Here is a 13603-nt window from a genome sequence, read left to right as displayed (position 1 = left end):
TTTTTTTCTTCCCACCTACCTCTTATATCAGAAAATGTTAACAGTTCTAAGTGTTCAGCCTAAAGCCCACTTCTTTGTGCCCCATGAAATGCAAACAGGAGACCAGTTATAAATATCTAACTGGAGCCCAGCTATATATTGCATCACTGCCTGGCAGGCACCAGAAGAAAATTGCTCTTTCCTAAGCAGGCATTCCTGTGTTAAGTAGATCTCAGTTCAGTCACTCAGTTGTGTCCGACTCTGCAACCCCATGGACTGCAGCACACCAGGCTCTCCTGTACATCGCCGACTCCTGGAGTTTACTCAAACTCATGTCCATACAGTCGGTGATGCCATCCAACCATCTCATCCTCTGTTGTCCCCTTCTGATCCTTCCAATGAATATGCAGGGCTGATTTCCTTAAAGATGGACTGGTTGGATCTCCTTGCAGTCCAAGGCACTCTCAAGAGTCTTCTCCAACACCACAGTTCAAAAGCATCAATTCTTTAGCGCTCAGCTTTCTTTATAGCCCAACTCTTACATACATACATAACTACTGGAAAAACCATAGTTTTGACTAGATGGACCTTTGTTGGTAAAGTAATGACTCTGTTTTTTAATATGCTGTCTAGGTTGGTCATAGCTTTTCTTCCAAGGAGCAAGCATCATTTAATTTCACAGCTGCAGTCACCATCTGCAGTGATTTTGGAGCCCCCCAAAATAAAGTCTGTCCCTGTTTCCATTGTTTCCCCATCTATTTGCCATGAAGTGATAGGACTTGATCCCATGATCTTAGTTTTCTGAATGTTAAGTTTTAAGCCAACTTTTTCACTCTCCCCTTTCACTTTTATCAAGAGGCTCTTTAGTTCTTTGCTTTCTGCCATAAGGGTGGTGTCATCTGCATATCTGAGGTTATTGATATTTCTCTCTGCAATCTTGATTCCAGCTTGTGCTTCATCCAGCCCAGCATTTCTCACGACATATTCTGCACATAAGTTAAATATACAGCCTTGACATACTCCTTTCCAGATTTGGAACCAGGCTGTTGCTCCATTTCCAGTTCTAACTGTTGCTTCCTGACCTGCATACAGGTTTCTCAAGAGTTAGGTCAGGTGGTCTGGTATTCCCATCTCTGTAAGAACTTTCCAGTTTGTTGTGATCCACACAGTCAAAGGCCTTGGTGTAGATTTAGTTAATCTATAATACAGACGCACGATGCACACTAAAGGCGAGCAGGTAGTCACCCAAACGAGTAAGAGAGTTTTACATTAAAATTTTTCTTATCCTAAGTTAAAAACGATTTTTTTTCATCACAAATATAAAAAACATTTTTTGCTCTCATGTGGCACAAAAAAACAGGCAGTGGACTAATCGATAATACAGTAAAAAGCTGGAACACGCATGCGAGTAGATAATATTCCGTTCCCCAGTTGACCATATTTTCCATCTAAGCGTGTAAAAGCACTTAGCCATTCTAAATACTTTTATACCATCTTAATTAATTATATGTGTGAATAAATCCTCAAGTTACACCAAGATTTCACGGCTCACACTGATCCGTACTTTCCATTATTTACTAATCGTTGTATAACCCATGAGAGTGTCTTTTGGGATGACCTCCGGGAACAAAAATCGCGGATTTTTCATATCTCTCTCGGAAATTTCCGGGAAACACCGATGACAGCAGCTCTGGAGGAAAGGCTGATACCGCACGGAATTCTGGGAAATGTAGTTCTGATTCCCAGCTAGCGAGACATTTCCGGCAGAAGTCGCTGGGCTTGAGGTGAAAGCGAGACAGTTTTCCGCAAACGTCTCCCACAGGCGCACCTGAGGGGCGTGGCTCCTTGTCTCCACAAGATTGACCGGTGGCTTTCACGGCACGCGCATACTGCGTTTCCTGGCGCCCCCCCCCCCGACATCGCAAGGGCGTCTGGGAGTTGTAGTTCAGATTCCTGTCGAACTCCGTAGTCCAGCTGCCGCAGGAAGGTCCGAGGCTGTCTGCCGCCTTCGGTGCCTGTTTTGGAGGATGGATCCGGGGCCTGGGGCCAACGGGATGCCGTTGGCTGGCTTAGCCTGGTCGTCGGCCTCGGCGCCCCCGCCGCGGGGATTCAGTGCGGTGAGCGATGTCAGGGGCCGGGGACGGGAAGGCGGCGGCACGAGGGGCCGGGGGTTGAATGGGGGCAGCAGCGGCTGCGGCCAGGTAATTTCCTGGCTCTGACCCGCGTTCGCGCTGTAGATCTTCTGCACTGTGGAGGGGGCGCCCGCCAGCTTCGGCAAGACGTTCGCGCAGAAATCTGGCTACTTCCTGTGCCTCAATCCTTTGGGCAGCCTGGAGGTAACGAGCTCCCATCCTCGGAATCCCCCGATCTTCCCACTCCCCCTGTCCATTCGCGGAGCATTATGCCAGGGACACGGTCCGTGCGGCTGAGTGATTCTCGCTGTTTCCCCCCGCGCCCCGCCCCCGCCCCCAGAATCCACAGGAGAACGTGGTGGTCGACATCCAGATCCTAGTGGACAAGAGCCCCCTCCCGCCGGGATTCTCACCAGTCTGCGACCCCCTGGACTCGAGTGAGTCCCACGTCGAAGGCAGGGGTGGGGTGTGTGGAGGGGGTGAGGGGCAAGTTCGTTCGTCTCTGCAGGGGAGATCAGGGAGGGAATGGAAGGACCATAGGCGCGCGATTTTTGAGCCTTGGCCGACCCCTCGATGCTCTGGGTAATGGCAGTGTTGGCTGAGGATTGATCTAGGGCGGGATGATGAACCCTGCCCTGCGTAAAAATGTTTCTCTCTTTAGAGTAAGTGTTCAGTTTGTGCGACCTGTTTTATTCCTGTTGCTACTCCACCTCCTTACACTGTAGCCAAGCTGATCCAGGCGCAGTTCTCTTTTCCATTTCCAGGCTTTTGTACAGGGGCTGCTCTCCCAGTTCCCAGCCCTGACTGCTCTGCTTTCTAATCACCAGGCTCTCCCTGCCTCCCATGCCATCCCTGTGTCTTGTCATTTGTATTTGACTGTCAGCATATATCTATTGGTGGGTTTCTCTGGTGGTTCAGTGACAAAGAACCTGCCTGCCAATGCAGGACACGCGGGATCCATCCCTGGTGGGGAAGATCTCCTGGAGGAGGAAATGGCAATCCACTCCAGTATTCTTGCCTGGAGAATCCCATGGACAGAGGAGCCTGGCGGGTTGCAAAGAGTTGGACACGACTGAAGGGACTTAGTATGCATATATATGCAATAGACACCATCTGGCTTGCAAAGTCTGATATATTTACTACCTCATCTGGCTTGCAAAGTCTAATATATTTACTACCTGGCCCTTCACAGAAAAAGTTTGCCAAGTCCTGTACCAATAGATAAATGTTGTTTAGTCGCTAAGTTATGTCCAACTTTTGACGACCCCGTGGACTGTAGCCTGCCAGGCTCCTCCGTCCATGGGATTCTCCAGGTAAGAATACTGGAGTAGGTTGCCATTTCCTCCTTCAGGGGATCTTCCCGACATAGGGATCAAACCCGTGTCTCTTATGTCTCCTGCGGGTTCTTCACCACTGCCACCTGGGAAAGCCCTTACATATATATGCATATATGTAAAAGACATGCTTAGCTCATGAGCTAGACAAAAACAGACTTTGGGTCAGATTTGGCTTATCAGTTGTAGTTTGCTATCTCTGGGTTAGAGGGTTGAGGGAAAGTGAGTTTGGAGGGCCAGCATGGGCACCCAGTTCTATCTGATCCCACAGCTCCCCACCCTCACTGTGGTCCCCATGACCTCCCCATGAGTGCTCCTCCATGTCACCAAAGATAAGTCTGTCCCAATGGCTCCTAAAAGCATCATGGGTTCTCTTCCTATGACTTTACCATTCATGATATAACCACTGCCCCACGCCATACAGATAGCTCCCTTAAACAGCACACTGGAGAGTGATCTGGAGCCATCTTGGGGCCCCTTCCCTGCTTCTTGCCTCTTCTCACCCCCTTGCTCCCCACCCCCCCCCCAACTCCCAGAGGCCTCCGTGTCCAAGAAGAAACGCATGTGTGTGAAGCTGGTGCCCTTGGGGGCCGCGGACACAGCTGTCTTTGACATCCGACTGAGTGGGAAAACCAAGACAGTCCCTGGATACCTGCGAGTAGGGTAGGCCTGCTCCCCCAACTTCCTTCTTTGCCCTCCCAACTCCCTACCTACCCCTCTGACTCTCAGGGACTCCCATGAGTCCCCCCATCCCTCCTGCCACCTCGCTGTGCCTCAGTTTCCACATGTTAAGATGGGGACAGTTGTACTGGGATCTCACTGGGCGGTGGTGAGGAGCTAGTGTGTCTAAAGTGCCTGATATGGTGACTGAACCCGGCAGTGTGTTAGGATGTTGCTGATGGTGTAGGCTGAGACGTGAGGTCACCAGAGCTCGTCTTCCCTCTGGCCGCTGTTCTCATCTCTGGCTGCACGTCAGGCCAGAGCCCCTTCTCTCTCTTCTTCCTCCCCTAGGGATATGGGGGGCTTTGCCATTTGGTGCAGGAAGGCCAAGGCCCCTCGGCCAGTGCCCAAGCCCCGAGCTCTTAGCCGAGATGTGAGGGACCTCTCCCTGGACTCGCCTGGCCAGCCGAGGTGAGTCCTCCGGCTATGGGGCGGGGGGGGGCAGGTTCAGCATGGGGTCTCTGACCTGGGCTGTCCTGCCTCCATCAGCAAGGGTGGCTTCCCGGAGCGGACACTATCCAGACTGGGCTCTCGGGCTTCCACCCTGCGGAGGAGCGACTCCATCTACGAGGCCTCCAACCTCTATGGCATCTCAGGTGAGAGCAGGGTGGGGAGATTGACGCCCTGGGGTGGGGGTGGGGGTAAGACTGGTTCGAGGCTGTACCCCCAGGTAGAGGCCAGGGCAGGGTTGGACCAGCCCTGGGCTTGCCCTGTTCTGTCCAGACTGGGAAGAGCCGAGACCTCTGGGCTGGCCTTCTTGGGGTGGGGTAGGCAACAGGCGGGCTTCAGGTCTCCTCAGCCTCAGCTCCACCCGTCTCATCCGCTTTCCTCAGCCATGGATGGGGTTCCCTTCACGCTGCACCCCCGATTCGAGGGCAAGAGCTGTGGTCCCCTGGTGAGTCCAGGTCCTGGGCAGTCTGGGTCTGTCCCCACCCCTTGAGCTTCTAGTCACCACGATGCAGGGCGTATCAGCATGTGTATCCAGCACAGAGGGGAGTTCCTGCGTGGGAAGAGGCTGGAGGCCAAGGGGTGGGGGCGGGAGGGTCTCCTTCTGGAATGGGGGGTTCAGGAGGGGCAGCTGGATGCTGGGAGGCGAGAGGCAGTGGCAGGAAGGGGAGATGATGTTCAGGCAAATCTTCAGGGGGCCCTTCATGAAGACGGGGGGACGGGGGTTCCAGGTTGGGGGTCCCTGTCCCAGACTGACCTGCCCCTGCCTGCCAGGCCTTCTCTGCCTTTGCTGATCTGACCATCAAATCGCTGGCGGACATTGAGGCGGAGGTGGGTGTGGGAATAGGGAGGGGGCGGAGTTGGGGGGATGCAGGTTACCCTCGGCTCCCCTGGGCCCCCCTTCTGTCCCAGCTGTAACCCACCTTGAGGGCTCCAGATCCCTCATGCCCCAAGCCCATCATTCCTCGGGCGCCTCCCCCCCCCCCCCCCCCCCCGCCAGTGGCTGCTGTCTCACTCTGTACTCTCCCCTCATTCCCCTCCTCAACCCCCAGTACAACTACGGTTTCGTGGTGGAGAAGACGGCAGCTGCCCGTCTGCCTCCAAGCGTCTCTTAGCCCTTCAGCGGTCCCAGGGAGGAGCCGCCACACCTGACACCGCCCACCACCCCCCTGGCCACCCCCAGTCCGCTGACTGGCAGCTGCCCAGCCCATTCCACCTTGGGACCCTTGGCAGTGCAAGGCATGCCGGACCCTCGGCCACCTGGAGGAGCTGCAGCCTGGAGGAGGGAGCGTGACTGGTCCTCTCGGTGATGGGTTCTCCTATCTCCCGGGCCCTAGTGGACAGGGGTGGGGGCTGGACTAAATGAAACCAGTGCCTTCAAGTCCTTTGTGTCAAAACTCTCTGGTGCCTGGAGGCCATGCGGGTGTCCTCCTGGTAATAAACACCACGTTGTCCAGAGGTTGTCTATAATCTCCATCCTGACTGTGTGTCTCTCTGGCTCGTAGGAGCTGGGGTGGATGCACACTGAGCAAGTGGGGGTAAACCTGGAGGGGAGGGGGCATTGTTGCCACTCCCATTCTACAGAGGGGGAAACTGAGGCTCAACAGTGCTTACGCCCTGATTCTGGACCACATTGGGTCCCGCCCCTCCATCATTGCACCTAACAGTTGTAATAGTAACAGCTACGGTTTGTACTGTGAGGACCTTCTCACTAGTATCTGCTGGATAGTATCTCGTTTAGTCCTCCTGAGCCCAGTGGGAAGTCCTGGTTTTGTGGCCATTTCACAGATAGTGAAACTGAGGCAGGAGGTGGCTAAATTCAGAGCTGGGATTCGAACCCAGAGCCTGCTTTCTTAACCATCAAACTGTACTGCTATCTGTATCTCTTTTCCTCTACCGTGTGGCAGACACAAACCATGAATTCTCATGAATCATGATAGTTATCCTCTATAAAGTGGAAGGAACCCTGAATTAGGAAATACTGGTGGCCCTGGGAGACACAAGTAGGTTCCTCTAAGCCTCTGATCACATTTTCTCAACTAATCAATACACAACCTGGTTTTCTGTGCGTCTCAAGACACCTTTAACACGCAGCTGATTTGTTAATGGTGAACTCACAACCACCAGTCCTATAACTCATGTCTGAGCAAAATCATGTCTGACTCTTGCGATCCCCTGGACTGTATCCCACCAGGCTCCTCTGTCCATGGGATTTCCCAGGTAAGAATACTGGAATGGGTTGCCATTTCCTTCACCAGGGGATCTTCAAGACTCAGGGATTGAACCCAGGCCTCCTGCATTGCAGGCAGACTCTTTCCTGACTGAGCCACCACGGAAGCCCCAACAAAGCTCATCTAGCAGTGTGTCCTCCTGGAGGCACATCCCAGCCTTCTTGCACTTGCGGACACTAGACAGCTCTTCAGAACCACACCTGGAGACCTTTTCGAACAGCAAAAATCACCAATGAAAAAGCACAAAAATGAAAAATATGCCACTACCTAGACCTCAGGAACGGTGCCTGTGAGCTGCAATGGGAAGGCAGAGCATCGCCTTGTCCCAGCGCAGCTGCGAACACATACCTCTGGGACTCAAATTTCTCCCTGCACTGGGAATTCCCTGGTGGTCCAGTGGTTAAGACACAGCATTTTCACTGCAGTAGCCACTTTCAGTCTGCGATTGGGGAACTAAGATCCTGCAAGCCATGCAACGTGGCCCAAAAAAAAAAATTTTTTTCCCCCCTTCACTGTATTTGTCCAAATGACCACTAAAGCAGTGCAAGTGTTAATTTGGGAGTCACAGATTTGAGCCAGTAGGAGAACTAGCAAATGCAAACTCTGTGAATAATGAGAGTCAATTCTTTGTGTTAAGAAATAGGCAATGGTGGCTCAGATGGTAAAGAATTTGCCTGCAATGCTGGAGATCTGGTGTTATTTCGATCCCTGGGTCGGGAAGATTTCCTGGAGAAGGGAAAAGCTATTCACTCCAGTTTTTTTGCCTGGAGAATTCCACAGACAGAGGAGCCTGGCAAGCTACAGTCCATGGGGTCACAGAGAGTCAGATACAACTGAGCAACTGACGTCTTTTTGTTAGATGAACCACCCCGGGCTCATACCATCTCTCCCATTCATGTGGCTTCCTTTTCTGTTCTCCCTTCCTCGGGTCCCAGTGGCATCAGGGTGGCCCAGGTGTCGCTGCCGCTGCAGTTAGGAACATTCCCCACATCTCTGCAGCGGGGGAAGGCTGTGGCTTATTTCTCATCCATACCACGCACCCATGGCAGGGCGGCAACAGGCTGCTGGCTGTGAAAAGTGAAAAGTGTGAGTCGCTCAGTCATATCTGACGTTTTGTGACCCCATGGGTAGCTATAGCTCACCAGACTGCCCTGTCCATGGAACTCTCCAGGCAAGAATCCTAGAGTGGGTAGCCATTTCCTCCTCCAGGGGATTTTCCCGGCCCAGGGATTGAACCCCGGTCTCCTGCATTGCAGGTGGATTCTTCACCATCTCAGCCATTTCTCATCCACACCACATGCCCACAGCAGGGTGGCAACAGGCTGCTGGCCATGGTTGCAAGGAAACACACCTGAAGGGGTGGCCAGCATCTCTCCAAGGCAGTGGGGGTGGACCCATGCAGTCAATTAAATGCTCTGGTCTAGAAGCGCCTTGTCAAAGTTCTGCTCACAGCTCATTGGCCAGAAAGGATCACATGGGGGTCCCAAAGGTATGTGCCATTCATCCAGGCACTTGTGGCTAACACCAGTGCCATGGGGAAGCAGAGTGGGGAGACACTGCCCAGCACAGGGGTCTGAGGGAAGAGAGTCCTCTGCCCTGGGGTCTGAGGGAGGAGGTATAGCCCAAAACTGGGACTCTGAGGATGGAGACATGATCTGTCTGGGAGGAGGGAGGGGGAAGGGGGAGACTGCAAAATGTACCCCTCCCCAACACGTCAGCTGCCTTGGGAAAGCTAGGACCCTGGTGCTAAGATATCTCCTGGAATCTCCCCGTTCTGGGCACAGCCAGGCTGCTGTGGCGCCAGCCGTGGAATCTGATCCAGCTGGGAAGCAAAGGCTGTTTGTTCTCCCTGGTTGGGATCTCGGCCACCCTGAAACCAGCCCCAGATCACTTTCCAGGGCATCCGTGTGTGACCAGGGGCCCCCGGATGACCTGGGCTGGCCTTGCGTCCCACTGGACCAGTCATCGTGGCCAGGTCACTGACTCTGCAAAATCACAACCTTCTGAACCCCACAGGGCCTGGCGACAGAGAGCCTCACAAAGGGACCAGAGGATCCCAATGGAGCCTGTCCCCTGGGCCCCCAACTCCTGACTTGGGCCACATTGATCAACACTCTGACTGAGCTTATATCATCTTGAGCTACAGGGGAGGGAGGTTTCCTGGTGGCTCAGGTAGTGAAGTATCCACCTGCAATGCAGGAGACCTGGGTTCAGTCCCTGGACTGGGAAGATCCCCTGGAGAAGGAAATGGCAACCCATTCCAGGATTCTTGCCTGGAGAATCCCATGGACAGAGGAGCCTGGTGGGCTACAGTCCATGGGGTCACAAAGAATTGGACATGACTAAGCAACTATGCACGCACAGGGGAGGGGAATGAAGAGAAGATTTATCCTTTTGCCTTTTGCTCACTCCTGGGTGCTGAGAGCTTGGTAGTTGCAGGGACCTGAGTTCTGAGAGGGAGATTTCTGGAGACAAGCAGTCACAGCTCCAACGCTCACTAGCTGGTCACCCTGAGCAATGGCTTAACCTCTCTATACCTCATTGTGTCCATCTATACAATGGGCATCTCACTGGTCCTCACCTCAAAGGGTAGTTCTGAGGGGGAATTTTTGTGGGGGCGTGTCTCTCCACTGTCCATGTTGACTGTTGCAAAAATACTTCCTGGCTCTGAAAGTCCTTCTCTGCCGGAAGGTTTCTGCAGCCCAAAGTCCATGCGGAGTGGATGGAGGATGCAAGTCCTAGTGGCCTCTGCTAGTGGAAAACCCCACACTATGGAAGTGAAAGTGTTAGCCCTCAGTTGTGCCTGACTCTTTGCAACTCCATGGACTGTAGCCCACCAGTCTCCTCTTGTCTGTGGGATTCTCCAGGCAAGAATCCTGGAGTGGGTTGCCATCCCCTTCCCCAGGGGATCTTCCCAACCCAGGGATCGAACCCAGGTCTCCCACATTGCAGGCAGATTCTTTACCATCTGACCACCAGGGAAACCCAAACCCCACCCTTGTATTTAAATGTTGGTCCCTGCTTCTCTCCCTACCCCAAATCAGAGCCTTGATCTGTGCCAGACTTGAGCATCCCCTTTGGCCCCCTCCCTGCCCAATCCCCCAAGGCTTCTCTCCCATCATTCATTCTGCCTGTTCTTTTTTTAAAAATGTTTTTATTTATACATTTGGCTGAGCCAGGTCTTAGTTTTGGCGTTTGAACTCTTAGTTGTGGCATGTGGGATCTAGTTCCCCGACCATGGATTGAACCCAGGCCTCCTGCACTGGGAGCATGGAGACATAGCCACTGGACCACCAGGCAGTCCCTAGATTTACTTCTAACCAATGGAATACAGTAAGGGTTCTGGGACTTCACTTTTGTAACTAAGTTTAAAATACAAGACTTTAATCTTGTTGCAGGCTCTCTTGCTGTCCTTGATGATACATGCTGCTCTATAAAGAGACCCACATGTGGCAGAACTGAGGGCAGCCTCTGGCCAACAGCCATCAAGGAACCAAGGGCCTCAGTTCCATAGCTCATAGGGAATTGAATCCTGCCGACAACCACAAAGTGAGCTTGAAAGCAGATATTACCCTGGTTGGATCTTGATCACAGTGTGAAGGGGAGGACTCAGGAGAGTCATGCCAGATTCCTGACCCACAGAAACTGTCAGATAAGAAATAGGTATTGTTTTGAGCTGTTGATCTTTAGGGATAATTTGTTATGCAGCAATAAATAACTGATACAAATGATAAGTGTATTTAAATCAGGGAAAGAGAGTGTGCTGGGTTTTCAGGGGCCATTTTTGTCATTCCTGCTCCATTTATCCTAATAAACTCAGTTGGCATCTGAGGTAGTCTTCTGAGTCCGAGGCTCTATTTGCCTTGTACCTAGAACCATCCTGAAGACGGAAGACTCATGAAGTCTTTTAAAATTCTTATTTCACCAAAATATGTTTTAAAGGGTTTGAATAAAGTATTCTTTGATGGGAATGGGCCCCTCATTGCTCTGAGCAATTTCCCTGAAGGTGGCATCTGGCCTTCTGTTCTAAATGTCATCATTCCAAAGGAAGTAAGAAGTAAAGCAGAGAGAGAGGCTTCCCTTGTGGCCCAATGGCTAAGACTCTGCACTCTGGATGCAGGGAGCCAGGCTCAATCCCTAGTCAGGGAACTAGATCCCACATGCTACAACTCAGACCTGGTGAAGACAAATAATTTTTTTTTAAGTAAAGGAGAGAGACCAGGGATTGTATTGAGGGGACAACAGTGGTGACCCCTGTGGGAGTTAGGCAAGGTGTTGGCGGACATCCAAAAATTAATAGTTCTTCTCAATCACAGAGAGCAGAGGTAAGTGCTTTCAATATCCCATTTATGCCTGCCTTTGCAAAAGTGCCTGAAGCTTGAACAGATGCTATCTGTGCCTCCCTCCCCTCCACAGTAGTCTCTGCACGATGAAGGCCACTCACAGCAAACACCTGTGACTCTGCCTGGGGCCTCCTGTGATCACAGGAGCATGTCTAGCTGGTACATAGGGAAGGCCAGGAATGTGACGGGTCAGTTACCCCAGGAACAGATCTCAGGGTGATAAGAGGATAAACATCCCAGCCGCTTCGCCCTGGAGTGGGACCAATTGCCATGTGTGTTCTATGCGTTTCCGTGGGGTCCCCAGTGGGATGGAGTCCTAGTTGCCCTCAGGGCCGTTTGCTCGTTGGTGTCCCCTGCAGGGCTCCAGGGCTTCTGGGGGAAGTTGTTTAGTCACTAACTGGTGTCCAAAATTTGCAACCCCATGGACTGGAGCCTGCCAGCTTCCACTGTCTATGGGATTTCCCAGGCAAGAATACTGGAGTGGGTTGCCATTGCCTTCTCCAGGGGATCTTCCAGACTCAGGGATCGAACCCCAGTTTCCTTCACTGGCAGTTGGATTCTGTCACTTCCCAGATAAACCACATCTCAGCAATCGTGTCAGTCTTTGGTTCTGATGATCCCAAACCAAGGCCACATCTTTGACAGATGCTGTCTACACCTTAAAGTGCACCAAAATGCCAATAGCTACTTGCGTTGGAGAGGAGTCACTGACACTCTTTCTGATTTGGTCCTCAAGAGCTGTGTTATGTGGGAGCTGGGGGAATTTGCCTGATTTTTAAAAATATACTTATTTATTTGGCTGTATCCAGTCTAACTGCCGTACTCGGGCTCTCTTGCTTTGACATGAGGGCCCCGGAGTGAGCAGGCTTAGTAATTGCAGCGCAAGGACCCTCATCCCCTGCATTGCAAGGCAGATGCTCAGCCGCTGGACCACCCGGGCAGTCTCTGGTCCAATTTTTATAAAGAAAGAAACTGAGGTACAGGTCGCATGACTGCTCCCTAAGCCAGGTCTGCAGCAGCTGGCTCTTGGAACACCAGACATTCACTTTTAAAATGTATAGCTCAGTGTCATTTACTTCATGGATCACCTATATCTAGTTCCAGAACATTTCCATCACCCCAAAGGAGACCTTGTCCCTATTAGCCATCACTCTCCATCCCCCACCCCGGCCCCTGGCAACCACTAATCTACACCCTATCGATTTGCCTGTTCAGGACATTTCACATAAATGGGATCACACACCATGTGGCTTCCCATGTCTGGCCTGACGTTTGGTAGGTTTATCCATGCTGTAGCGTGGGTCAGAGCTCCATTCCTTGTCACAGTTCAGTACTATTGCATTGTATGGAATATTCTCGTATGCACCACTTTTTGTTTATTCATTCATCTGTTGATGGACATTTGTGTTGTTTCCATGTTTTGGTGATTATGACTAGAATGAGCACATATATACAGGGATTTGTTTGAACACTTGTTTTCAATTCTTTTGAGCCGCCTTTGCCTTAACTTTTGTCCGTCTACCCTAGTCCTGGCCTTGGGCACGAGGCCTTAGAAGTTCAACTTCTAATTCTCCTGACCAGTCCAGGAGATGAGGCACTCCTCACTCATAGCCACCTGGGGTCCTTCCTCCTCAACTCTCTTCCCCCTCTTCAGAGTCCCCAGGGCCTCCCCCATTCCAGAGAGCTCTCAGAAAACTGGAGTCTCCAATGTTTCCTGGGCATGTGCTCTGTCCTGGATCCTATGTGACGAGGTTATGGGGTTCTAGCCATCACCACTGCTGTGTGGTCTCACATAAGTGGCCTTGCTTCTCTGGCCTCTGTTTCCCCATCAGTGAGTGGGGTTGTCCTAAGAAGTAACTAAAGCCAGGAAGTACATGTCTGCAGTACGAGGCATGTGACATGACATGCTTTTTTTTTTTTTTGCCTGCACTGTCTTGGTTGCGGTGCGCAGGCTCTAGAGCTGGGCGGCTCAGTAGGTGCTGCCTGCAGGCTCTCTAGTTGCCGCTTAGTGGCCCCATGACATGCGGGATCTTAGTTCTCCAACCAGGGATCGAACCTGCATCCCCTGCATAGGAAGGCGGGTTCTTAACCACTGGACCACCAGGGAAGCTTGACATTTGTTCTAACTTTATCCCCTTCCATTGATATTTTCATGCACAACACAAGCCTTTGCTTTTTGGATACCCCCCACGACAGGTGCTGTATCGGAGGAGGAGGTTTGTGTAGGCTCCCAGGGGGCTCAGGAAGGATGTGGCTGAGGGGAGTAGGGCATCCAAGTCTCTAGCTGATCATTGGCTTGGGGACCAGCCTCCCCCAAGGCTGTTGGGCGCTGTCACCTCTCTGCCCATGGGTACAGGTCCTGGGGTCTTCAAGCCACTGTGTGGCTGAGCTTCCTCCACTAGGTGGCCCTAGGTGGC

At 52.1% G+C, this 13603-nt stretch overlaps 1 protein-coding gene across 1 annotated transcript; it reads left to right on the top strand.

Annotated features, from left to right (window-relative positions):
- Window positions 1-1909: 1909 nt before the first annotated feature.
- Window positions 1910-6065, top strand: MVB12A (multivesicular body subunit 12A). Its single transcript, XM_065931784.1, has 9 exons — window positions 1910-2096; window positions 2217-2315; window positions 2452-2548; window positions 3982-4108; window positions 4457-4576; window positions 4655-4761; window positions 4999-5060; window positions 5387-5443; window positions 5665-6065. The coding sequence occupies exons 1-9, from the start codon at window positions 2007-2009 to the stop codon at window positions 5725-5727; spliced, it is 822 nt and encodes a 273-aa protein (XP_065787856.1). The 5' UTR covers window positions 1910-2006; the 3' UTR covers window positions 5728-6065.
- The last annotated feature ends 7538 nt before the right edge of the window (window positions 6066-13603 follow it).

Source organism: Muntiacus reevesi, chromosome 1 (genome assembly GCF_963930625.1).
Source record: "Muntiacus reevesi chromosome 1, mMunRee1.1, whole genome shotgun sequence".
Lineage (NCBI taxonomy): Eukaryota > Metazoa > Chordata > Mammalia > Artiodactyla > Cervidae > Muntiacus > Muntiacus reevesi.
This window is presented reverse-complemented; position numbering and strand designations above follow the sequence as displayed.

What these genes read in the sequence shown, in the direction of transcription:
- MVB12A (XM_065931784.1), top strand. Translation starts at nt 2,007, where the DNA reads ATGGATCCGGGGCCTGGGGCCAACGGGATGCCGTTGGCTGGCTTAGCC. An exon ending in CCTGGATACCTGCGAGTAGG is followed by an intron (nt 4,109 to 4,456) that starts GTAGGCCTGCTC and finishes TTCCTCCCCTAG; the next exon opens with GGATATGGGGGGCTTTGCCA. An exon ending in GCAAGAGCTGTGGTCCCCTG is followed by an intron (nt 5,061 to 5,386) that starts GTGAGTCCAGGT and finishes CCTGCCTGCCAG; the next exon opens with GCCTTCTCTGCCTTTGCTGA.